Below are 27869 nucleotides of genomic sequence, written 5' to 3' on the forward strand. Positions count from 1 at the left end.
CCAGAGCATCCCCATATAACCCCACCCACTCTGTGGGACTCCCATTTTTTGCTAGTTCACTTGGATCTAGGGCAGGGATATGCAATTAGCGGACCTCCAGATGTTGCAAAACTACAAGTCCCATAATGCCTCTGCCTCTGGGTGTCATGCTTGTGGCTGTCAGAGTCTCGCTATGCCTCATGGGACTTGTAGTTCTGCAACAGCTGGAGGTCCGCTGATTGCTAATCCCTGATCTAGGGTGTCAAACTCAAATTTATCTTGGGCGGCATCAGCATTATGATTGTCTTCAGAAGGGTCAGTATCTGTAAGATTAGATGTCCAGTGCATCCCCTCCCCTTACGTTGGATGTCAAGAGCGACCCCACCATCAGAAGTTAAGTCCCCCACTCTCCCTTACATCACAGTGCACCTCCCTTACCTTATGCTGCTGGGAAGAACCTGGATGCATTGCTTGAAAGCAGAAAGTAAGGGTCTGGAGGAGGGCTGGCAGCTGCAGAAGAGGTGCGAGGGCCACATGAAATGGTCCGGATTTGGCCCGCGGGCCTTGTGTTTGACACCTGTGCCTTAGATGATGATTTTCTTCTGCTATGGAGAAGTTTCTAAACAATTGTTTGTTTCTCTGCACTACTTTGATTGAAACTTTACTTCTATCAAGATCCACCAACTGCTTATTGCCCAAGTGCTCCCAATCAGTTTTTGGATCAGTTACCCTTGATGTGCTTCTTGGGAACTGTACCCGGACCCCCAAGTAGTGGGTCAGCCTGTAATTTTTTGCTTTGGGCCCTGGATTCTGCATTTGACACTTTCCTTGACATCTTGTCCAAGTGTAGTGCGCTCAAAACTTCTTATTTTTAAACCTCTGCACTGATTGTAAGAGAAGTCAATAAAAAAAAAAAATCGATTTGTGTAATCTCTTTTGAGTAGAAGGCTGCAAACTGTTATTGTAGGAATACACTAAATATCCACAGAAATTCAAACCAATGCGCTTACTCTTATAAAGTGCATAATCAAATGTAACACATTTGTGCAAAAAACATATAAAAGTGCTTATGTGCAAATTCATCCATATGAAAAAGGTGAATTAATAAAAAAAAATACGAAAACCTAACAAAAATTAATAAGCCAACTCAATCAAGCAGATCAACTCCTGCCTTTTGACACCACTTCAGAAACCACCACCAAAAAAAAGTGATCAGTGCAATAAAACTATAGTCGAAAAACAGTGCATCTGGATATCCAAATTTAGGCAGACCTCCCGCTGCCTGTTTTACAGCTACTTCAGTGTAGTAAGCACCAGGCCCGTCGGAACAGGAGAGGCAATGCAAGCAATTGCCTGGGGCCCCCGAGCTGGAAGGGGGCCCCAACTAGGGTGCCCACGTACATTGTCCAGAATAAAAGAACACGCGTGCTGACTTCTGTAGTCTATGGCTGCAGGGAGATTGAGTGGATCTGTCAGGTTGATGTCGGGATGGGCGGGGCCAATATCCGGAGCTCCGCCCCTTTATTAGACAACCCAGAGCATAGTGAGCGGGAAGTACAGGAAGTGAAGGTGCCCAGCAGCTGACCAGTGTCTCTCTCCCTCTGCCTTTATGCTACAATGGCAGCCGATCCCCAGCCTCCTGGTATTCTCTCCCTGCACTCAGCTCAGTGCTGTGCTGTCAGCTCTCCTTCCTGCATGATCTTCTATTTACCTCGTAAGTTTGTTACTCCTCCCCCTTCTAGATACTGGTCCTGCTCACATTCTCCCTTCTTTGTCCCAGTGATTGTGCCCAGAATATGTCTCCATGCAGTCACCCCTGTGCTCTCCTTCTGTCTCACATCACAGTGGATCTCATTCCTCCAACTCACTGTCCCAACAAGCCTGTGTCTTGTTTTCTACTATCCTCCTGACTCAGCCCATCTTATCCAGCATGGCTTCTCACTCTCTTCTAGTGTCATTCTTCCTCAGTTCTGATACAAATCTCCCATCCCCCTATCTAATGTAACTTCCACTCCCCTCTACACTATCATCACCCCTTACACACTCCCATCCCCCTCTATACATCCATGTATCACACAGCCCAGACACCACTATGTAACCCTTCACTGACTGATCTGGTTACTGTGTCCCATCACCCATAGCTTAAATCTGTCATTATAGGAATCTGAGCAATAGTCCAAATGTATTCATAACTCCAGATCAGTCCTATTCCCTCACCTATAATAACCTCCTCGCTGGGCTCACACGTGTGCGATCACAGACATCTCATGTGATTTGCACCGCATTGCTGTGCACATCATATGCAATGTCTGTGCGATGCAAATTCAGCCATTCAAACTGTATGCCTGAAATCGCATTTACACCAGAATGGTGCAGGACTCTTTTTTTGGTCCTCACTGAAATCAGATCTCATGGGTGTGACACTTCTGGGTGTAAACACCCATGCGATCCGATTCCTGCACCATTTTACAGTTTACACAGCAATCTGAGAACCGATCTGGGGGTGTCATTGGCTTTCTATTGACACTCGCAGCAGTTCGCAGATGTCAGTGTGAACTGTCTGGTGCGATTCGGGAACCTGCACAGGATTCGCAGGCTTTCTCACATCACACCAGTGTATACCCAGCCTTAATCATTTCACTAGAAGGTTAGTGTAGGGATCAGGTAGGTTAGTGTAGGGATCAGGTAGGTCAGTGTAGGGATCAGGTAGGTTAGTGTAGTGGTCAATGTAGGGATCAGGTTGGTCAGTGTAGGGGTCAGGTAGGTCGTGCTGGCATCTTTATGCTTCCCACATTGCTTTTATTTATATTTTACCATTTTGTGATCACTTTTATTGGCTATATTTACACTGATTTGTAAGATATTTTTATAAATAAAATTCATTGGTTGATCTACACCATATGCAGCCCTCTTTTATATGTCATGCTATGCTGGGGCACTAGTGATTCATCTTGCCCCACCATCACCCCTTCCATCCACCCGGCTGTTGGTTTTCTGCTTGCTGTGGTTCTGCGCTGTGCGTGCGGGGGGGGGGGCCTCCATGTCCATTTTGCTTGGGGCCCCCTAATTCCTTCAAACGGCCCTGGTAAGCACACAAGTTGCTTAACAGAGATTGTGGCCACACATAGGCTCACACACATTGTATATCACCCCTCTGGCCATACCACAAGTCCTCAGCCTTGGCTCCAAGATCTTCAGAGATGTGCCACAAAACGCAGATTAAATGCCTCCAGTACTGCTTGCCACTCTATGTTCCTCCAACATAAGCCGCTCTCCTGCAAAAACAAACTCCCATGGTGCATGAACCCATGTACTTTTTTTATTCACAAATAGAATGCACACTTACAATTTGGTTTTAAGCTTCAAGCATATCAAAATCGGTGCACAGATTGCACGCTGCTCCAGACTACAGCCATGCGTGATGACGTCAGTGCCCAAGCTCCACCCCAGAGCATAGTTGCACTATGCACGAGAAATAGTAACAGGACACCGGTCATTTTGCAGGTTTGCAAAGATGCCACCTGGTCCTCTATTCTAACTAACAAAATTTGGCTAAACCTATACCGTAACCTCTTGCCGACCAGCAACGTACCCAGACGTTGCTAGACTTCAAGTTGTTATACAGTACTGGGATGATGCCTGTAGCTGAAGTTAAGCTCTTGTGAAATAAATCTTGGCAACTAACTAGCTACTGGATTGCTTTTACAAGCAGCTGGAGGGGACGTCCCCCCTTCGGCTTCTGCTGGCTGATCATAGAGATAAAGACTGGAACCACTTTGTTTCTGATATACTGAACTGGAAGCAATGACCTTACTTGAATTCCAGTTTCCCAGGATGTAAATGGCGCAATTTTTAAAAATGAAAAGCATTTGAAAACGCCAATCCTGGTGTGATTAAATGCTTTTAAGGGTAGAGGAGGCATTTTGGGGTCTTTTAGGCCCCAGATGTCTCTATGCTGTTGCAAGGATGATTGCATTCCTTGTGACAGCAATAAGTGATCACAAAAAAAAAAAAAAGTTTAAAGCAACACTAAAAAATAAATGTTTTAGTGGCCCCGTTCTTGTGCATGAAGGCAAACGCACGCGTCGGTCCTGCATACATGCCAAAAGCAATCCTCCCACACGTGAAGTATCTTCTCTCCGCACAGGCTATGTACAGCACGATAATGATTTCATGACTACTTTTACAATGCAATATTGTGTTTGCAAAAACATTTGGTGCACACACATTTATAGAAGTGCTAGGGGTACAGTGTTGAGATATTGTATGGTTGATAGTTTAGTTAGAATTTCTCAGGACTACTGCAGATAAAATGCCTCTTGATATTTCAGTGAAGTTCTCAGAAGGTTTTTTTTTTTTATTTCGTAATGAAATGTGCATCTAAAATGCCGTCCTTCCTTGCAATAATATAGAATTGCTCCCATTGTTGCACGACTCTTATATGAAAACCTACTTTGTTTTTCAGGCTCGTCTCTGCCTTCACCATCATTGCCTCCTCCAACTCTGCAAGCAGAGACTCCGCCCACACCAGATGTTTCACCAACTACAAATGGAGGACATGTGACAGTTCTGCCCACACAGGAGAACCCTCCACCTCCAAGCAGCATATTGCCTAGTGGTGCAAAGAATGGGGAAAAGCAGTGGACTTCTGGTATAGGCAGCCAAGTTGAAAAGGACATGGATGCAAAATCCGGCTCTTATAATGGTTTTGATGCAGCTGTGCCACAAAAGCCAGTTGAGATGCCCATGCTAAAGAAGCAATTGCTTGGTGTCACCAAAATGGCACTGCAGTCAGTTAAACACCAAGACACTACACCGCACCAGCCTTCAGTAAATACTTTTGTACCAAAACACCAAAATGACACGGCTCCCATTTATCCATCTGGTGGTAACAAACCTGGACCCGTTATGGACCAAAGTTTTGGTTTTCAAAGGCCCCCTGGTTACCAGCCATCTCAGTTTTCGCCTAGATTTGGGAATGTACACCAACAGCCTCACCAAGCATCATATCCTCGGTTCCACCACCAAGCTGAGGCATATCCATACCACCACCCACAGCATGCCCAGCAACCCTATCAGAATTACCAGCGCCCTCCCTATTACACTCAGGAATACCAGAATTGGCATCACTCTGCCCAGCAGGCTCCTCCGCATTCAGGGGGCTATTCCCAGTCGAGTGGGTCAGTGGGCATGCAGGGCATTGGAGACATGAGGAATCTTCTCATGTCTCCTCTGCTGGAGGGAGAACCTAGGGCAGTCCCTGGTGACAGCTCAGAAGAGATGGAAGAAAAGAGTGAAGGTTCTTTGGAGAGGCCAGAGAGCCCAAAACAATTCCTGGACTTGGACAGTCACAAAAGACAAAGTGGGGGCTTAGCCTATGGCGTTCCAAGCAATTGGGGCAGCTCAAACTTCCGACCGCCATCGAATATGATGACCCAATCTCATTACCTGCCCCAGAATCACTACCAACCCCATGGGTACTCCCAGCAGCCCTTGCATCCAGCTCGCCACCCTGTGCATGGACAAACCAATGGCCAGCCTAGAATGGTGCCCAATTACCCGCACATGGAGAACAGGGGCCATTTCCATGCCGTGATGATGGAGCAGAGAGGGAGCATGCCACAGTTCCAGGAGATGTACCATCAACAAGGGTAAGATTGAAAGCAGAACATTGTTTTACTAGTAGGAACTATTAAAGGGTGTCTAGACCCAAAAACAAACTGTGTACTATCTTGCAGCTTACCAGTCCTTGAATGGTGGTGCCTGTATTGGTTTTTCTTTTTTCGGACTAAGAACTTTTGCAGCATGTACAGGAAAATACCTGTGCGAATTCTAGTGTCTAACTTCCTTTTTTACGGAACTGAAATTTCAATGCTATCGCATCAAAAGAAAAACTGCGCTTAACTGGTTAACGCCCGCCCACTGTATATATACGTCCTGTTTTTAAAGATGGATATCTCGGTAAAGGCACTAGCTGCTGCCACAACCGAGATATCCATCTCTTCTTCAGTGGGCGGTCCTGTAAACGATAACTGGACCGATCGCCGTTATAGGTGGCGGGAGAGGGGTCTCCCGTGCCCTCCGCCGCTTACCGGAGCCGTCGGTAGCGGCGGAGGCGATCGGGTGCTGCTGCCTGTTGTGTGAGGATGCGAGTGAGGGCAAGATGGCCCCCACCCGTCTTCATAGCATTGCTGGGCGGAAGTGACGTCAAAACGTCAGTCCCGCCCAGCGTCTTAAATAGACATTTTTTTGTTGTGTTTTTTTTTTTTTTTTTTTTTTTTTGCATTTAAGTCTAAATATGAGATCTGAGGTCTTTTTGACCCCAAATCTCATATTTAAGAGGACCTGTCATGCTTTTTTCTATTACAAGGGATGTTTACATTCCTTGTAATAGGAATAAAAGTGATACATTTTTTATTTTATTTTTTATTTCAGTGTAAAAAATTATAAAATCAATAAAAAGAAATAAGAAAAAAATTTTTTAAAGCGCCCCGTCCCGACGAGCTCGCGCGCAGAAGCAAACGTATACGCGAGTAGCGTCCGCATATGAAAACGGTGTTCAAACCACACAAGTGAGGCATCGGCGCGATCGTTGAAGTGAGAGCACTAATTCTAGCCCTAGACCTACTCTGTAGCTCAAAAAATGCAACCTATAGAATTTTTTATGGGTAAAAGTTTGACGCCATGCCACGAGTGGGCGCAATTTTTAAGTGTGACATGTTGGGTATCATTTTACTCGGCGTAACATTATCTTTCACAATATATAAAAAAATTGGGCCACATTTTATTGTCTTATTTTTTTTAATTCAAAAAAGTGAATTTTTTCCAAAAAAAGTGCGCTTGTAAGACCGCTGCGCAAATACAGTGTGACAAAGTATTGCAATGACCGTCATTTTATTCTCTAGGGTGTTAGAAAAAAAATATAGAATTTTTGGGGGTTTTAAGCAATTTTCTAGCAAAAAAACTGTTTTAGTCTTGTAAACGCCGAATCTGAAAAACGGGCTCGGGGCTTAAGTGGTTAAAGCGGGAGTTCACCCGAAATTTTTTTTTTAACCTTAGATTGATGCTCATTTTGTCAAGGGGAATCGGGTAGTTTTTTTAAAAACGAAGCAGTACTTACCGTTTTAGAGAGCGATCTTCTCCGCCGCTTCCGGGTATGGTCTTCGGGACTGGGCGTTCCTATTTGATTGACAGTCTTCCGACGGTCACATACATCGCGTCACGAGTAGCCGAAAGAAGCTGATAGTCGGTGCGGCTCTATACGGCGCCTGCGCACAGACGTTCAGCTACTTTCGGAAAATCGTGACGCGATAGATGCGACCGTCGGAAGCCTGTCGGAAGACTGTCAATCAAATAGGAACGCCCAGTCCCGCAGCCCATACCCGGAAGCGGTGGAGAAGATCGCTCTCTAAAACGGTAAGTACAGCTTCGATTTAAAAAAAACTACCCGATTCCCCTAGACTAAATGAGAATCAATCTAATGTTAAAAATTTACATTTCCGGGTTAACCTCCACTTTAAACATATCTACTACTGTTAAACAATCCTCATTCTACGTTACCACTTTATGTGTATACATGATTTCAGCATCAAAGTTACATCGGCAAACAAAACAACTTTTGCGCTTAAAAAAAAAAAGATATATTTATTTCCATCGTGCAGGTAATTTAACCAGTAAAGTCCGTCAATGATAATATACCTTCACCGTGAAAATATAACTACAAAAAATTCAAAGAAGTCTTAGTGTTCCACTGTGGATTATGATTCAAAACGCCACTTTATATTCCCCCAGTGTCACTCACACATGCTCTTTATGCTCTCGCCTTAAATTCTGACCGTATGTCATTTATGTCAAACTTTCCCCACCAGGGGGCAGAATTCCTCAGGATTCTTCCTATTGTATTCCCAGGGATATACTGTTCCCCTTCAAGGATCTTATATTCAAAATGCCTCTCTATGCCTGTTCGTCTCCTTACCGATCTGCAGATCAGACCTACACAATCTGCTTCCGTAACCAAGTAATAAGCCTCCTTCTTCCTCTTTGTAGAAGGTACACACTGGTTGGCTTGTCCTGGAATTCTTTTGTTTCAACTAAGCCGAATGGCAGATGACTGGTGACGTCCTTACCAGGCCCATTTTTGTTAGCTGATGTTGAAATCGGGTTTACACAGAGGGCCAGATTCAGAGAGCACTTACGCCGACGTATCTGTTGATATGCCGCGTAAGTTCTAGGATGCGCCGTCGTATCTATGCGCCATATTCTTGAAACCAGATGCGCCTGAATTCTGACGTAAGTCTTCTACGCCATCGTATCTTGGGTGCATATTTACGCTGGCCGCTAGGGGCGCTTCTATTGATTTACGCGTCGAATATGTAAATGACCTAGATACGCGGATTCACGAACGTACTTGCGCCCGTCGCAGTAAGCTACGTCCGGCGTATAGTTATCCCTCATAAAGCAGGGGTAAGTCATGTTCTGGTATGGACGTCGGATTTTACGTCGTTTGCGTAAGTCGTACATGAATGGGGCTGGGCGTAGGTTACGTTCACGTCGTACGCATTGAGCCGTCGTTTCTTAGGGAGTATATGCAACGTGATTCTGAGCATGCGCCGTTCGTTCGGCCATTCATTTACATGGGGTCACGGTTAATTTTAATACAACACGCCCACTACCTTCCAAACTTGAATTAGGCGGGCTTACGTTGGCCCATTTACGCTAGGCCGCCGTAACTTAAGGAGGGAGGGCTTTGTGAATACTGCTCTTGCCTCTCAGTTACGTCGGCGTAGCGCATATGAGATGCGCTACGCCCGATCAACAATACGCCGAGCTACCTGAATCTGGCCCCATGTTGGTAACTTTAGGTAGTGTCATTGCACTATAACTAAGATTGTGTATGGTGGCTGTGGGCACACACGACAGTGCTGATGAGTTACTACGATTTCTAATTATTAAAGGCCAAGTTCAGCTTTCACCAAAAATAAGCACACGTCTTTTTGCTGGTAAATGCACATTTCTTTTATTTTTTTACCCCAAGATTAGCAGATTGCAGGTGCAATGGCAGGCTCCTGCAGACGCTCGGTACCGGTGTCTGCCCGTACCTGGCACTGGCAGACCGTTACTAAACGGCAAGAAGAATTGCTAAAAAGTGAGGACGCTCACCGCCCTTGCAGTTTATTGAGAACTGCAAGCTGACAGTAGATATAGTTCATTTACAAAACAATGTGAATGAATGATGCGGTCATGTGTGCGGTGCCCTGCACAGCCATGCTGTTTTTATATTCAGTGGAGGGGGGGGGGGTGCAGGAGCTGGAACATGCTGTTAATCTGTGGCAATCCCAAACTGCCCAGGTGTGAATGGAGCCTAAGGGTAGATTATTGCGTAAGCGCATATCGGTGCTGGACAAATCCCACCATGGCGACTAGAAATTTGCATCCTGGTGGGAGGGGGTTGGTTTGTTTTCCTTCCTTCCTTCTTTGTTTTTTTGGTCTTGCTTTGGGAGGGGGGTTGTTGGGGGGGATATAAAATTACAAGGGAGGAATAAGTAACGCCGTGAGATTTAAAGGACAGAGATGCTCAACAGATGGGTCCTCCTCCTCCTCCTCCTCCTTTTTCTTTTTCTTTTTCTTCTTCTTTTTCTTCTTTTGGAAGTACATGTATAGGAATACATGGAATGTAATCTACTGATACTGAAGAGTAGAGGTGGGATATGTATCTAAAAAATTTAATTAAATTGATGGGACGAGAAATGTACCATGTATAGATATGTAATGGAAGATGTGAAATGTATCAGTTGTATCTCCTTCGAAATATAAATAAAGAATATAAAAAATAAAAAAAAATTTGCATCCTGGCTCCTGGGCCTTTTGTCAGCTGTCCTCATTCGCCTCCCACTTGCTGACCACACTATAGCCCAAAAAACGCTTAAGACGCAGTCGTCCAATTCTGGTAGGGCATCTATTGATGTCCTCCCAGAACCCTTTGGACACCGCTGATTGCGCTAGAAGGCCAATTACAGCGGCCCTTTACCATGTGATTACATGTGACCAGCTGTGATTGGACATTTGTAAACAAATGCTGGTTATTGGCAGTAGTTTCCTCAGGGCTGTCAGTGCTGAGGAAAGTACATTGGCTCCCCGCTGCTGTCAAATCAAGTGTAAATGGACGCAGCAGCAGGACTCGGTAGCGCGTCCGCACGAGTGCCCCCATGGAAAGCAGCTCTCTGTGGGGGCACTCGATGCGGGGAGGAGCCAGGAGCGCTGCTGAGGGACCCCAGAACAGGAGGAGTTGGTCCGCTCTGTACAAAACCCTTGCAGAGAGGAGGTAAGTATAACATGATTTTTTTTTAAACGAACCTTTACTAACCCTTTAATTTGCCATTTTGTGGTTGGGAATGGGTTAAATTACATTCTAAAACCATAACTGGGCTTTAAAAATGGCCCACTTTCTCCTACTTGTAAGGCATGTGCTATGTCCGTGTTCCGCCTACACATCACTAACTTGAAAGGATTCAGCTAGTGGAATTGCGTAGTTATGTTTTTCCTCCTCCTCTTCTCAGAATGCGTCTCCAGATGCAGCTCCCACCTTTCCACAAGGGAAGAGCCCTCTCACAGGGAGACACAATGCACAGACCACCCACGGTGCCCCTGGACCAGGTGAGTAGCTGCCAGCATTTTATTTTACTCCTTTTATACCTTCACCTGTCTGCCAACATATTTCACAGTACTGTAAAGCTAACCTATAATTTGAATAAAAGTGAACAAACACTACTGGCAAGCCTCTAACGTGCCTGGATCCTGGGAACCCATCAAACAGACATGACTTTTCCTGACTTGGAGCCAAGCTCCTCCTTCAGCAGACCCATGTGAGCCTCATGGGCATTTAAACCCTCATATTGGACTGCTGAATGGCAGAGACTGTATCATTTTTGGGTTGAGAAGAGGGAAGGACTGACCAGGTATTAGATTGGTATCCTTGGCAGGGTCGTCTTTAATATTGATTTGGACCCTGGGCAAAAAATCTTGGGCCCCTGAGCTAAAATAGCCAGGTCACATGATATTGACATCACACATGTGGGTGTGTATACAGGCTGCATCGGAAATCTCCTCCTACCTGAACTCTCAACACTGGAGAAACTGTGCAGTTTATCGCTGACCGTGGTATACAGATCAGCTAAAAAAACTATATAGTAGCAATATTTTAATGTAAAAAGATTTATAAGCTGTGGGCAGGCAGAAGAACTATTTTTTATATTGCTGGGTTTAACGCTTTAATGACCACAGTTGCAGACAGGACCTTCAAACATGCACATTTTTATCTCCCCAGTGGGCAGCATTCAGTATAGGTGATGGTGGAAATGACCTCAGGGGGGTATGATATACATATGCATACCGCCTCTATTTACATATGACTGCTGCCGGTCTGCCTCTATATACATACGAATGCCACCATCATTTGCATATCAATGTTGATATTTACATGTAAACACAGGGTCTGCAGGTAAGTCATCTGTACACAATAGGGCAGAGCTGGGCAGCATTAGTAACATAACTTCACACTGAAATATCAGGACACAGCACAGGACTAAAACCTTAAGGGATGGGGGAATTTAAACTAGGATAGTTGGCAAGTATGAGGCAGCTGCTTTTGGCCCCCACAACAATGACGGGGCCCAAGGCAGCTGCCCCTTTTGTCCTGCTTTAAAGACAGCCCTGATCCTAGATACACCTTCCTCCTTGCAGTCTGTGTGGCTTGTTTTCTATTTTTTTTGTGGTTTCTTTACACGGTCCTAAAAATGCTCTGGTAGGTTAATTAGCTTCTGTCCAAAATTGTTGGCCTCATTTGTGCCACATGCAAGTAAATGGCTCAGTGTTCTCTGTACAGCACTGGAATATGTCGGAGCTATAGAAATGTTTAGTAATAGTGTGCGACTATAGAGGGGACATTGGTGTGTAAGCTCCACTGGTTTCCGAGAATGATGTGACTGGCTGTGTGTGTGTGTGTGTGTTTTTTTTTTTTTTTTTCTTTTCTGCACAGTACTGCAGAATGTCAGAGCTATATACACAAATCAGCCATGGCATTATGACCACCGACCATTCTATTGAGTAGCTTCCTTTTGCTGCTAAAAAAGCCCTGACCCATCTAGGTATGGACTGCAGAGTAACCTCCACATGAATGGCAGGACCCAAGGTTTCGTTCCAGCACATTACCCAAAGCATCACACTGCCTCTGCCAGCTTGCCTACTTGACATACTGCATTCTGGTACCATGTGTTCCACATGCCACCTGGCTATTCTCATGATCTAATGGCAAATGAGATTCATCAGACTAAGCCGTCAGCATGGACGCAGCAAACAGCGATGCACTGTTTTTTTGACACCTTTCTATCGGAACCAGCACAATTTTTTTTTTTTTTCAGCAATTGAGCTACAGTAGCTCTTTTGGATCGGACCACACAGGCAAGCCTTTACTCACCACATGCATCAATGAGTTTTGGCGGCTTATGACCCTGTCGCTGGTTTTCCCTCCTTGGACCATTTTTGGTAGGTCCTGATGAAACGTCCCACAAAGAGCTACAGTTTTGGGGGTGCTCTGACCCAATCTAGCCCAGTGTTTCTGAACTCCAGTCCTCAAGGCGCCCCAACAGGTCATGTTTTCAGGCTTTTCATTATTTTGCACAGGTGATTTGATCCGTTTCACTGCTTTGGTAATTGCCACAGTTGTTTCATCTGAGGAAAATCCTGAAAACTGAAGACTCGAATTAAGAAACACTGGTCTAGCCATTACAACGTGACCCTTGATAAAGTAGCTCAAATCCTTGTGCTTGACCCCCCCCCCCCCCCTTTTTTTTTTTTTTTTTACTTTTTTTCTTCTTTCTACACCTCAACTTCAGGGACATGTTCACTTGCTGCCTAATCTATCCCACACACTTTCAGATGCAGTTGTAATGAAATATTCAATGTTCAGTTTACCTATCAGTTCTCAAAATGTTTGGTGTAAATTTATAATAATATTATAATTGGTGAGTGTATGCTTCTCTGGTGCAGAGACTGAAGTGAATGGCTCGTTTTTCAGTGCTACAAAATACACAATATTGCCAAAAGTATCGGGACTCCTGCCTTTACATGCAAGTAAACTTTAATGACATCCCAGTCTTGGTCTGTAGGGTTCAATATTTAGTTGGCCCATTCTTTCCAGCTATAGCAGCTTCAACTCTTCTGGAAAGAGGTCAGGACTCTGCAGGCCAGTCAAGTTCCTCCACCCCGACCTTGCTTTGTGTGCTGGTCCAAATCATTTGGTGGAGGGGGGATTATGGTGTGGGGTTGTTTCTCAGGGGTTGGGCATTGCCCCCTTAGTTCTTAGGGTGTTGGCATAGCAAGACATGTTGGACAATTTCATGTTCCCAACTTGCACCAGTGCACAAAGCAAGTTCCAAAAAAGACATGGATGAGTGAGTTTGGGGTGGGTGAACTTGACTGGCCTGTACATAGTCTTGACCTCAACCTGATGGAACACCTTGGGGATGAATTAGAGTGGAGACTGCAAGCCAGGCCTTCTCACAAATGCTCCTCTGGAAGAATGGTCAAACATTTCCCCTTGACACACTCCTAAACCTTGTGGACAGCCTTCCCAGAGGAATTGAAGCTGTTATAGCGGCAAAGGGTGGGCCAACTCAATAATCGAACCCTACAGACTAAGACTGGGGGATTCCATTAAAGGTCACATGCAAGTAAAGGCAGACGTTGCAATACTTCTGGTAATAGTGTATGTCAGTATTGGGAATATAATAATAAAGTAATTGATGACAACTATGTCGCAATGAATTGCATATTAAATGGTTTGTTCATTGCCTGACATTAGGATTATTTGTTTCACAAAAAATATTCTTGATTTTCTCCTTTCTACAGACCTAGCCGAATGGACTTCAGAGTCAGTCTTTATGAAGTATAGAAGGGAAGAAAGCCCACTAGACCAAGTTTCCGTTGCCCTTTCCGGCCCTGTGTGCCTTCTAGGATTCCCTACCAATGTGGCCTAATCTTGTGGAACTACTGCAGCCCCCCCCTACGAAGTGACCTCTTAAATAGCAGCCCCAGTATGTGGTTGGATAACACTGAATTGCTCTGTGGGGGCCGGCTCATAGACAGCTATTCTCAGGAAGTGAGGAGCATGATTTCACTGCATCCTCTGTTTACAAGCTACGTCTTGCTGCCTTCATCCACACGTTTTTTCCCTGATGTTTGTGCTGGAGTTTTTTTTTTTGGTCATTTCATGTTTCTTTCTGGGATCGTTTTTTGTTTTGAAACTAATGTATTATAGCGTTATGGATCGCTTCTTTCCCGGCACTGGTGTGGGTGAGCAACATAGACTTTGCCCAGTGATGAGAGAGATTCATCAGTTGAGGACCAGGAAAATTAAAATACAAGTCGCCTTTTGTTTTTCATGGGTACGCGTAACTGGAACCATTCATTTGTGGTATACTTAATTCATATGAAATGTTTTTTGGTAATTTTTTTTCTATTAAGTCTGGTAACAACATTTTTATACATTGCAGCTGTCAAAGCTTTTGTTTTGTGAACTTTCTAGCTGTAAACTACGGTATTTCAAACGGTGATTCATCATTGTTTAAAGTATCGAATGAGGCAGCACGCGTGGTATTGTTTCATGGTTTTGCGATCCGCTAAAACTGTCAATTAAAAAAATAAATAAATACAATCAATCAGTGATGAATGTAAACTGTTGATTTTTATAATCCAAACGGTATTGCAGTTTTGCACAGATATTTGAGCGATCAAATGCAGTTGGCAAAATTTCATAGCAATTTCATAGCAGTGGATATTTTCTATAACATGACGTGTGGCAACCATAAGAGAGGCAGTCACAAAATCATAGCAATAATTTATGGGGCAGAGGAAAACCAAAAACTAATGTCAAATATTGCACCTGACCATTCCTGTGATCTGGTGGCTGCATTCGTTTATTTTTTCAGGCTGTTTCCTATTTATTTTCACTTGTTTCAAGCGAATAATACACTTCCTGTCTTAGGGTGGCTATGTTTACTTCTCCATTGTTTACTATGAGGGTAGACATGGTTGTTGCACAGGCTGGAATGAAATTTACCCAAGAAGAACATAATTTATTATTTTTTGAAGGATGCAGTTTGATAATTAAGGTGGCTGTGAAACCTCAATGCCTTGAAAGAGCCGCTGCACTCCCTAAGCAATCAATACCCTTCCTGATATGCTCCAAAGTTAAATCACTTTTTTTTTTAAGCAATATTGCTGCCTTTCTTTTGACCGCAGTCCAACTGCACTGGCAAACACAAAGTTGCTGGTGGGTGTGCACAGTATTTTCTTGCTCCGTTATTCATGAGAAGGCATGTGAGTGGAATGGAAGATAAGAGGCAGGACTGAGTGAGGCGGAGCTGGCTGGCTGGGAGTATTGAGTCAGACAACTGCTCCCAAGCATGTGATATACCTACCTACATACATGCCTCGCATGCCTGACAATGGAACAGGCAAGTGTCAGTGAGCAGTCACGTTTACCTGCTCAAAGCAATTGTCAGAGATGAAGGGTCCTAAATGGTTTGATTAGACCGTCATTTCAAATCAATCATTTATAAAAGTAAAAAGTGGATGCCTGTAATTATAGCAATCCTATGGGAGAATCAATCTAACATTATATGTTTCTCCTGTAGGTGGCAGTAGAACCCTAAATTGGTTATCAAGCTGTATCTCTCAATGAACCCAGAGAAAAGGATTTTTTAATATAAGTAGCAAAATCATATTTCTGCAGCCACCACATCTAAGGACTTTTGAGTTTCAATACATTACATTTTTGTTTTTGGTTTGGACACACTTTAAAAATCAGAAACTGAAAGTTGCCTGCAAGACAAAAGTATTTTACTTGCCTCTCTGGTGGTCTGTGCCTTTTGGTCCCCCTTGGTTCCATTGCTGCAGTCTTTTAATTATTCAACATTTCCATTGTCCCCGACACAGCTGGTCCCTTCTCCTACCCTACATCACTACAGGATTCAGCAGTGACATAAGGGGTGGCAGATGAAAAACCATGGCTTGTCGTTTGTGTGCATTTGCAAATCCTATGCAACACAACCTCGGTTTTTCTCCTGAGTAGCTGGGGAACTGTTGCTCTTCATCCAATACTTGCATAGGTGTTGAATGTTGAAGAAACTGCCACCGCCATCTGCCGGAGAAGTGTGTGTATAACGCTTCTTTTCTGCTGGCAACCTTTGACCACAGTTTTTTTTAAACTTTCCTGGGTCACTTATTCAGAAACCAGTGACCTTCCTGTGTTGGCAGTAGGGAAAATGTCCCGCTGTACCTACATTTTACCAGACTAAGCAAGGTGATAGAACTTACTTTGCGTTCTCCTACGAACATGTATTGATTACACATTTTCTTTTAGTAGAGCCAAGCTTTTGGATTTGCTCAGTTCAGTCTAAATTATTCCATTTTATTTTTCTTCTAAAAGGTTTAAATTGAATTGTTGTAACACACAAGATGCAGTGATACTGAAACATTCCATATCTGTACAAAAGCAAATTGCCATTATGTTAATATAATTGCTTTTGGCCTATATGCACAGGTGAATTTCTGGTCACTGCATTGTTTTTCAATGACCAGAAAGTCACTTGTTTCCTAGGGTAAATGTTTCCCTCCAGGGCCAGAACTCCATATCTGATGAAGTGCTGCAGTGTCTACATATATTTTTTTTTTTTTTTTTTTTGGAGTACAAAGATCTGATTTTTTTTATTTGTGTACCCAGCAAAGAGATTTTTCTATGAAGTTTTTTTAAATGCAAGCTGTTTGTCCCTGTATAGGAGATTCTCCTCTTTCTAACACCCCTTACCTGGAAAGGAAGTGAAGGGAACTTTCCCTAGTGAGGACATAGCAACCCTTTAACCTTACCACACATGCTTTAACTGCTCTTTTTGGTTTAAGTATGCATTGTGGATTCTTTAGCATATACAGCATTATGCCCAGGCCTTGGAATGAGATTATTCCATGTATGCCTAATTTGGTTTCAGCGGAACTATGGATCCGTGTCTTCAAGTGACTTGGTGGCATCTAATCTGCTGTTGGCCTAAAGGAACCCTGTCAGGTTACAAACATCCTACTGAAAGTTCCCTGCTAGAAAGAAGGTATTCTACTCCCCTCTCTGGACGCCTACGTTCCCTCGCATTCCATCGCCGCACCCTTCGTAAGACTCTTTGGTGTTCAACGGTTCTGGAAATGTGGGATGCCTTTGTCCCTGTAGGGGTACTGTGGCTCCTTCCTCCAGCCCCTACACCACTACAGGACTTTATATTGTTGGGGGGGGTGCACAGGGGATGGATCTACAGCTGCAGAGGGGGACATGAGCCACCAGAGATGCAAGTATAAGAGCTCTCCCCTAAAGTATGATGCCTTTGTCACCGATGGGGGTCTCTTTAATGCTTCTAACCTGCATTGAAAAAATTGAACAACAATCCATTCTCCAAATAAATAAAACAAATATGTGTTTAACGTCAGTACCCAAATGTGTATTTTGTACATAAGGATAGCCCCTCCCTAGATCTCTGATCATGTGATACTACTGTGGCACCCATCTCACGGTGCCCGAAATCCGTCACTGGAAGTCGAATGTTCCCTCATACCATATCTGCCTTCAAAGCCTGCCGGACTTCACCAGGCCTCCCAGAAAATGTGAATTATATTTATTTGCTTTGGTGTTTTTTCATATCCTTCTTTTTTCTTTTTTTTTTTTTTTTTAACCTTTTGTATATATTTGATTATTGTTTCTCTTTAGAATTTTTTTTTTTTTGGTCCACACAACCTCCAGTTACCTCAGCAATTCCGTGTGTGATACATTGTATTTGTTTTTTGTAATGAAGTTTTGATTGAATATTTTTTTGTTTTATACCATGAAGAAAAGCAGATTAGATTTTTTTTCACTGTGAAGAGATGTCCTCTGTATAAAATAAATTCTTAGAATAAATTCATTAGTTGACTTTGCTGGGATTGTCTACTTTGTACTTATTTGTTGTCATAATGTATTGAGAAGGGTCAACAGTTTTTTATATTTATGTGGTTTGAAGAGCCAGTCCATCTTGGCAGCTTGTTTCTGAGTAGTGGGAAGCACTTAAATGTAAGGCAGGTACTGGGCCGATCTTAGGCAGGGTGCTTTGCACCCAGGCACCTGCTGAGGTGGGGGCGCCAAAGTGCCAAGGTTTCTCCCCTCCCTCCTTGTTTGTGTCAATCCAGAACTAGTGGTCTGAGCTTAGATGTGTGTCCGTCCAGAACTGATGTGTGAGCATAGGGCAGCCCGGGAGTGCTCGGGGGAGGGGCCGCACCTCTTCCTGACACAAGGGTTCTAGTTTTCAGTGGCTGCTGATATGCAGGAATCAATTCCTCACAATGGGAGTCTTGGATCCTGCACTGTCTCCACCAACTCCAGTTGGAATGCCTCCACCTCCCATCTCTATCTCGGGCTGCACAGGGAGAGAACCGAGGTGAGTCAGTGTTCAGTGTGCTGTGGGATGGCATCTCCAGCATCCCATTACACATGCTCTGGGCTGTCCCTGCGCCTAGATGTTTTATGGCATGATAGATTGCATAGGATACACAGCCCCTGCCCATTCCTGTGCCTCAGTAGTCCATTTACAGATGTGACGTATAATGAGATGTGAGGTAAATGGTAACCAAATGAATCCGCCCTTCCTATGTTCCCACCATTGCGCTTGTGAATAATAAATCCTAAAAAAAGCATCCACTATAAATCAATAAACATGTGAGAAATCTAAAAAAATAATCATTGGCGCTGAAGATACTCCTAAACAATACCTATGTTTACCAAACTATTCAGTGATACTATCTTTTGAAAATGACACCCTGTGACATAAGTGATTATATGCACAAACAAAAATATCATATAAAGTCCCAAAAATGTATCCTTAAATCCCAGTGCATGAGATCTCTTCTAATCTTCCACCACACCCAGTGTTCGGTGATTCCTCTCCCGTTGGATGCAAAACTCACCACAGCAAGTTGCCCCACACTCTCGTGTTTGTCGTGTAAAATGTAAACAAAGTCTCATAAATAGGTATAGCCGGTGATCTGACATGCTGGTTCCAGCTATCGTGGAAGTTCCAGCGCATGCGCGAACTGATGCGCTGAGATGGTTCCAGCCATCGGGAAAGTTCCTTCAAGCACTGCGCAGGTGCAAACTTGCTGACGGAAATCCCCGAACGGCGGCCGGCATCCAGGGCGACGTGGATAGTGAGGTAAGTGGCCAGTCGGCCTCACGTCCTCGCTGCGCTCGGACGGCTCGCTTCGCTCGCTCGGCCTCCTGGCTCTTTTTTTAACATCCTCCAATCCACGGGGATGTTAAAGAATGAGCCTGGATGCCGGGCGAGGTTCGGGGATTTCCGTCGGGAAGTTTGCGCCTGCGCAGTCAGTGGAGGAACTTCCCCCATAGGGGAACATTCAGGACAAGTCACCGGTTTTCCAGATTCCAACCAAATATCTGTCAGATTGCTCCACATGCAAATATGTAAAGAAAAGCTCCAATGGCGTGATACCGTAAAAAAACTGTTTTAATAACACACTGTAAACACTTCAACTTATTGCACTCACAAGAATCTCAGAAAACTTGAGCATTAAATTGAATCACAGCAAACTTGTAAGATAACTGTACCAAAACTGAGTGTATTGGTCGCGGCAGACCCAAGGTAAACCACTGATCTCTCACCGCCTCCCTGCAGCTTCATAACTATCTCTGAAATTATAATGAGATTAGGGCCGAAACAACTAATCGATTATGAAAATTGTAATCGATTAATTTTATAATCGATTAATCGGCCAGTAACATAATGGGGTTAAAAAAAAATAAAAAATTAGCCCTTTATAGTACAAAAGAGCAAATATCTACTGTAAATATTACTTTCACTGTCCCACAGTAAAAAAATTAACCCCTTACAGTAGCAATTATTTGCTCTTTTTTGTTTTTTTTTTTAACCCCATTAGGTTACTAAACATCTCGGGCCTGGGTTCACACCTCGGTTTTTTTGGTGCTTTTTTGCAGAAACACACTACAGTTCATTAACATGTTTTCCTGTGGGACACGCTCACAGGCCATTATCCGATTAATCGAAACAATAATTGGCCAACTAATCGATTATGAAAATAATCGTTAGTTGCAGCCCTAAATGAGATGTACCAAGAGCCCTTTCACAATGACAGTGCTGGGGCATCGGTGGTAAAGCGCTGCTAGTTTTGGCGGCGTTTTACCGTCATTTTAGAGGTACATTTAACTCCCACTAGCGTCCAAATAAAGGGTTCAAAGGCGCCAGTGCCGAACCGCTTTGCAGGCACTGCTCCTAAAGCACCTCAAAGAAGCTACTTGCAGGAATTTTTTTTTTACATCCTGCCAGCGCACCGCTGGCTCTCACACTGGGATGGCAGATGAGGCATTTTTTCAGGTGCTATTTTTAACGCTAAAGTCCCCGAAAAATGCCTCCAGTGTGAAAGAGGTCTAATGGACCATCTCCTGTATTATGTCTGCAGTCTCTGACCATCTAAAATTACCACACCAGAAATATTTCTGCACCCAGGCGCTTGTGACCCGAGAATCGGCCCTGGGCTGGGCAGGTATAGAAGAATAAATCTCAAGTTCTATGTGTTGGTAATTTGCTAAAACTTACAAAATCATGAAAATGCAGTCTGTGCTATCACTTGCAACCAGTAACATCGCTGAGCATGCAGCCTATCCATCCACTAGAGACCAGTGATGTCGCTGAGCATGCAGCCTATCCATCTACTAGAAACCAGTGATGTCACTGAGTGTGCAGCCTATCGGGAAATAATATGAAGAGAGACAAAGCGGGTGTTCTAAGGGTGACCTGATTGTATCTAAATGATTATAAATTTATACCAAAAAACTTTTATTGTACATCAAATAAAACCATCCTAAAATAATTGGGTCCACATATGAAACGTACAAAAAAAGAGGAATAATTAATGTCCAGTGCAATAGTTCAATTATGCGTTTCGCTGTAATATGCTGCTTCAGATTGCCAAGTATGCTTGCGACAGTTAATTCAATACAAGATTCATTAATAAATTAATGGTTTGAGAGCGTTTTGCAAGACCAGCAAAATGTTTGATTTGATATACAAGCGATGTCTTGAGATAAGAGTAGCGTCATGTCACAACGGAGTATAGAAGAGATGCGCCGCTAAGTGTAGCCATATGGTTACATTTAGTGAAGGTACAACATTTAGAAACTCACATGGTTGATGGTTAAAAAAACACCCACATCTAAGTATTTCAGGGATCTGGGGTAAATCTGTCCAACATCCTGCTGGATTTTGCTTCGAATTCCCTTGGGGAGGCTTCCATTTGTGGATAGACATTTTATGGTTACACAACCTATCACATCGCTATAATCTTTTTATATGGACTATAAACTGAAGGACTTATGAATAAATGGTTGTGGAACGAATCATTCGAGCTTCCATTATTTCTTATGGGAAAATTTGCTTTTATATACAAGTGCTTTGGATTACAAGCATGCTTCTGGAACAAATTATGCTCCCAATCCAAGGTTTTACTATATTCGATTTTCTGCAGATTTTTTTTCTCTGCAGATTTACCAAGATCATATGAGGTCAAACCTTAAAGGATCACTAAAGGGAAAAAAAATGTTTTGGGTGAAATGACGGTTTACAGGATATAGAGACATAAAAGTTAACTGATTCCTTTTAAAAAATGATTAAAAATAGATTAAATTCAATCATATAATGTGCCTGTAGTTTCACTTTCGTTTTTAAACTGGTTTCATGTTTATGTGAAGTAAAGGGACCCACAGAACAAAAACAAACAAATCCAGGGCTGTGGGTCCCTTTTTTTGTTTTTAAAATGAATCTGATTGGTTCTGAGGAGTTTTAGACACACAGCTTGGACCACAGTGAAAAGCTGCCATGAGATTTTTCATAAGGAGCCAGACAAGCAGGAAGTGTGGAGATCAGAGCAGAATTACAGCAACTTCAAAGCAAAAACGAACAATGAGGACATGAAACCAGAAAAAATTGATCCTTTAAAGGCATTGTAAAGATTCCTCTTTAAAAAAAAAAAAAAAAAAAAGTCATACCTCCGCTGTGCAGTGAGAGGCCCTGATGATCCTCCTCTTCTCGGGTCCCTCTGCGGCGCATCTGGCTCCTCCTCTTCTCGAATGTCCCATCGGAGAAGCACTCTCCTACGGAACACTCATGCGGGCACCCTCCCGTGTCCTGCTGCTGCGTCTGCTGACACAGACAACAGGACTCGGCTCCACCTCCCGGTGCCCGCGTCATTGGATTTGATTAACAACAGCGGGCGCCAATAGCTGTGCTGCTATTAATCTATCTAATCAGGACACAAGACCCCAGCCAGAGCTGGGGTGCTCATTCTCGTTGCGGGAATTAAGGGGCTCAGGTAACTATAGGTGGGTTCTGGGGGGGCTGCTGCACCAAAGAAGGTTTTTCACCTTAATGCAGGGGTCTCCAAACTTTTCAACACGAGGGCCACATTGTAGATTTTACAAGTATTCAGGGGCCGAAAAAAAAAATCAGTTATGTATAAAAGAAATGAATGTTTAAAATTTAAATAAATGTATATATACATACATGGATCGATTTTGTAATCAGCTTGATATGACTGAGAACAAAAGAGAAACAACTTTAGCAAAACAACGCAAAGACATTCAAAATAAACTTGGGCCTTTAAAAAAAAAAAAAAATCGAAGAAAAATAAAATCAGTCTGCAACTTTCAACACAGATCTGGCAATTTTGTGTAAACAGCATAACATAACGCAAACAATTTTGTGCTTCATGGTCACAAAACAAAAAACGTTTTCAAATTTTATGTGAACGATGGAGCTGATTTTTTAATTTCAAAATGTCACCGTACTGAGGTTTCAAGCTTGAGGAGCCAATTATTAGAATCGACTTCAAATGATTATCTGATAAATTTGCTCGATATTTGGACTTGACATACTTTGTTCACACAGGTAGTCTACGAGCAAATTGCTTCAAATTTGGAAACTGCTCATGCTGAAAAGATTTATAAAATTTGATCAAATTTCCTTCTTTATGTTTGTCTTTGAGCGTGTCATCTGATTGTAGGTCAATAATTTCCAATTGAAACCGACTTGGGAGTGTTTCAACATTGCAGTCAAATGGATTTTGAAACGGTTTTATATCATCTGCTCTATCATCAAGATCAGAAAATCGCTCCTGAAATTGTTTTTGCAAGCCCTGAATGATTACAGTTGCAAATGGAGAAGGAAATTCTGTTTCGCTTTCTTCATGAAATTTTTCACAGCATGGGAAATTAACCAAATTATGGACTTTCACCTGTCCTTCAAAAAGCATGAGTTTTGCCCTGAATGACTTGACATGCACAAATAGGTCACAAATAAAATTGGTTTTACCTTGCAATTTCATATTCAGTTGATTCATATGGTCTGTCAAATCTGCAAAAAAATTCCAATTTCCAAAGCCAGTCAGTGTTTGACAAAAGTGGGTCCGGTCGATTATTTTCTGTTAGAAATTAATTAATTTCTTATCTGAGCTGAAAGAAGCGTGATAGAACTGTTTCACAATTAAGCCATGAACTGCTGTCAACGTAGTTTGAGTCAATTTCTTTTAGAAAATCACTAAACTGGCGTTGATTAAGCCCATTAGATCGAATAAAATTTACTACTGAAACAACAGGTTTCAGAACACAACATATCCAGATATTTTCCATTCAATGCTTGCTGATGGATAAAGAAAGAAAGTTTACCGCTCAGAGGTCCCATAGAACAGCAAAGTGGAGTCCAAACACTTGGGTGCAGGCACTGCAATAGTATGCAAAAATGTATAAGAAAGAACCGGGATGGCCGCACTCCAGAAATAAAAATTTGTTCCTTTTAATAAAAACTGGTCACAACATGGATGTCACAGCAAAAAATCAGGAAAAAGGGCAAACGCGTTTCACACTCTCATACAGTGCTTATACATAGCTTGCTGATGGATAATGCAATGCAGGAACATGGGCTTTGAGAATCCACCAAACTCGCAAGTTTTTATTATTTGTCCAACTAAACATTTCTTCGCCCTAGACATGTTTTTTCCTCCATCAATTGTCATGCATTGCAGTTTATTCTACTCCAGGTTGTATTCCGTCACAGTTTTTTTTGCAGTTCTTTGAAGATGTCTTCTCCAGTTACTGTGCATACTATGCACTGATGCTAACTCTTGTGTGACATCAAATTCGCTGTCAACACCACGGATGAATACTAAAAGTTGTGATGTATCACACACATCAGTTGACTCATCAAGTGCGAGAGAATTCACCAGAACATTTTTTGCTTTTTCTGCAATTTGATTAACTATATTGCTTGTTATATCATCAATTCTACAAGCAACAGTATTTGGGCATAACTCTTCCACTGCTTTCCTCATACACTCCTTGATAAGATCTCCGTCAGTAAATGGTTTTCCTCTTTTAGGCTGGATTCACACCTATGCAGTTTTAGTGCTTTTTGCATTTTGCAGATTTGCACTACAGTCCATTTAACATGGTTTCCTATGGAACACGTTCTGTAGTGCAAAGTGCAAAAAGCAGTAAAACTGCATAGGTGTGAATCCAGCCTTAGCCAAGACATAAGCTGCTTTATAACTGGCCCGAGGTAAAGCTTAATTTTCACTTTTCTTTTGCGTAAATAGAGCTTTTTGGGAAAGCAAATTGCGTTGCATCGATAATTTTTTTCCCGAACGCTGTGTTCCTGTGAATTTGGAATACCTGTGTTCGTTTTGTCTCATAGTGCCGATGCAAATTGTACTCCTTCAAAACTGCAACAGTTTTCATTTGTTTCTATGGGCATCCCATATCCCTTCCTTAACCAAGTTCATTCCTCTAATACAATAACAAATACAAGCAAAAGGTCTAATGGTTGTCTGACAGCAGGGTGAAATATGTGGATTTAGTAACTCATACCAACCACCCGCTACATTAGGGAGAAATCAATAGATCTCTATCAATCAACCAGAATGACTACTCCTGGCAAGGAAATTTGTGAGGATCTCCCTGCCTAAACTACAGGGTGCTACATCACATTACGTGTGTGAGTTCAGTATAGTGCACTGATTCCCCCCTCTATTGATTGCAATGCTTCTGTTGTATTCTGGGTCACTATGATTGCAACATTTACCTGGAAGCAGTTTATGTACCGTTCATGTTTTAACACACATGCTGTTGTATATTTCAATAAATATTTTCCACATCTGTAATGATTGATAAATAAAGCAGTTCTGTTCTTTTTCCTTAGGCTTCCCATATACTGGCCAGAAGAATCTTGTGGTTAGCAGTTGTCTAATAGAGATCATCAAAAGGTTAAAAAAAATCACGGATCCTAGATGTAAACAGGATTTGCCGGTTATCAGCAATCTTCCCCTCACGCTAACAGCACGTGAGGAGAGGAGAGTCGAAAAACTGGCAAATCCACACAGGGGACATCTACACTGACTATCAGGACACTGGTCACCAGTGCAGCCCCAACAGTGCCCACCAGTGTTGCCAATCTGTGCCCACCAGTGATACCTGATAGGTAAATCCCAGAACTTAGGTTTCCAATAACATGTTTACTGCTGAACCACATTCAAAAAGATGTATTTAATATCCAAGCCTATAGTATTAGACTTGTACAGTACATGGCGATACGTTCAAAAATAATTGATCTGAGTAGCTAGAGAGAACAATACAATTTATATGTTTTACTAAAAGGGTGGAAACTAGCTAGCTAAAGTGTCTTTGAAGTCAAAACTTGATTGAACTGCAAAATAATTGTTTACATAGTTGTAAATTCCAAGGCTCATTGGTTGACCAAGCCTTTAAAAGCAGAGTTAGTTTGCAAATGAATGTGTAAATATAGCCTTTGAACACAATCAAGACAATTGTTACACAATATGGGGCAGATCCACAGAGCGAGTACGCCGGTGTATCTACTGATACGCCGGCGTACTTTCAAATTTCCCGTGTCGTATCGTTGTTTTGAATCCTCAAAACAAGATACGACGGCTTCTGGGTTAGATCCGACAGGTGTACGTCTTCGGATCTAAGATGCAATTCTTCGGCGTCCGCTGGGTGGCGTTCACCTCGTTTTCCGCGTCGGGTATGCAAATTAGCTATTTCTGACGATCCACGAACGTACGAGCGGCCGTCGCATTTTTTTACGTCGTCTGTAGTCGGCTTTTAGTTAAAGCTGCTATTTCGTCGCATATAGTTAAACCTGTCATGTTAAGTATGGCCGTCGTTCCCGCGTTTAATTCGATTTTTTTTTTTTGCGTAAGTCGTTCGTGAATCGGGATGGACGTAATTCACGTCTATGTTAAAAAAAATGACATCCTTGCGACGTCATTTAGCGCAATGCACGGCGGGAAATTTAGGGACGGCGCATGCGCAGTTAATTCGGTGCGGGGACGCGCTTCATTTAAATGAAACACGCCCCCCTAATCGCCCTTACGCCGCCAGAGATAGACTACGCTGCCGTAACTTACGGCGCAAATTCTTTGGGGACTCGAACCGGCCAAAAGTAAGTTACAGCGGCGTAGCGTATCTCACATACGCTGCGCCCATCTATTTGTATGTGGATCTGCCCCTATGACTTCTAACAGAATATACAACCAATAAGAACACACATAACATGGAGTTTTTTTTATAAATTTGATATGTGCACCAGGCATTCGCCTGCAGCTTCTCAAGTCGCTTCGCAGGAACTCTTGTGGGATGGCAGAAATAACTTCTCGTAGTCGCCCTTCAAGTTCTTCTAAAGTCTTTGGTTTCCTAGAGTAAACTTGTTCCTTTAACCCCCCTGACGGTAAACCCGAGCGCGACTCGGGTCTGGTTTTTTATGTTACTATCGGTTAGTCCGAGTCGCGCTCGGGATGAATGTGCAGAGAGCGCAGCGGTGTTCCTTACCTTGTCCAGGCGATCCAGCGATGATCTATCATTGCTGTGATCGCCGCCGAGACACACACCGCGCCGTCCATCGCTCATCTGACTTCCTGGTTCCGTTCCCATGCACCGCAATGGTGCATGGGAACGGAACTGGGAGGGAAATTCAAATGTTGCACCAACACAAACACATAAAAAGGTGGTGATACAATGTAATCTGAGAGGATTACACTGTATCACTTTGAAAACTGACACAGTGCCCTTTCATTGCCCCTTGCCATTGTCATTGCTGACATATAAAACCTTATAAACCATATAAAAAATGGCATCAAAAAAGCGCTGTCCTCCAAATGCGCTTTTGGACCAGCTGAGCGACAGCGATAGCGGCAGCGACACGGAGTTGCTCGCAGATCAGAGCGACAGTGAATCATATGGAGATTTATCATCTGGATCTGACACTGACACTGATATAGAAAGTGACGCCGCAGATGATCCCGCACCTGACCTGAGTGATGTGCGCACTTGGTGTCCTATAGACAGTGATGCGGACCAGACAGCGCCCCCGAGGTTCCGATTTACTGGATCTCCTGGGATGAAGGTAAATGTGGAGGCCGACAACCCTATGGCGTATTTGAAACTCTTTTTATCTGAGGAGGTCATTTTACAAATTGTGACGGAGACCAATCGCTACCACGATCAGCAATCTGCTACGCTGCGTGGCAGATTTTCCAGGTCCAGAAAATGGGAACCGGTCACCGAGGAGGACATTTGGAATTTTTTGGGACTCATCATCCTTCAGGGGGTGGTGGGCAAACCGCTCCAGAAGTGGTACTGGACCACCAATAAGATGCTGGCCACTCCGTTTTTTGGCACTGTGATGTCCGAGTATCGCTTTTCACTAATAATGAAAAACCTGCAC

The 27869-nt window shown here is 43.1% G+C and overlaps 1 protein-coding gene across 1 annotated transcript in view; it reads left to right on the top strand.

Annotated features, from left to right (window-relative positions):
- Positions 1–14788, top strand: part of LOC120932717 (cat eye syndrome critical region protein 2) — an 80910-nt gene extending 66122 nt beyond the window's left edge. The window contains exons 16-18 of the mRNA XM_040345331.1: positions 4445–5630; positions 10536–10632; positions 13885–14788. Of these exons, the coding sequence (XP_040201265.1) occupies positions 4445–5630; positions 10536–10632; positions 13885–13890 (1289 nt within the window). The 3' untranslated portion in view covers positions 13891–14788. The remainder of the gene's footprint in view (positions 1–4444; positions 5631–10535; positions 10633–13884) is intronic.
- Positions 14789–27869: the final 13081 nt, after the last annotated feature.

Source organism: Rana temporaria, chromosome 3, assembly GCF_905171775.1.
Source record: "Rana temporaria chromosome 3, aRanTem1.1, whole genome shotgun sequence".
NCBI classification, from domain to species: domain Eukaryota; kingdom Metazoa; phylum Chordata; class Amphibia; order Anura; family Ranidae; genus Rana; species Rana temporaria.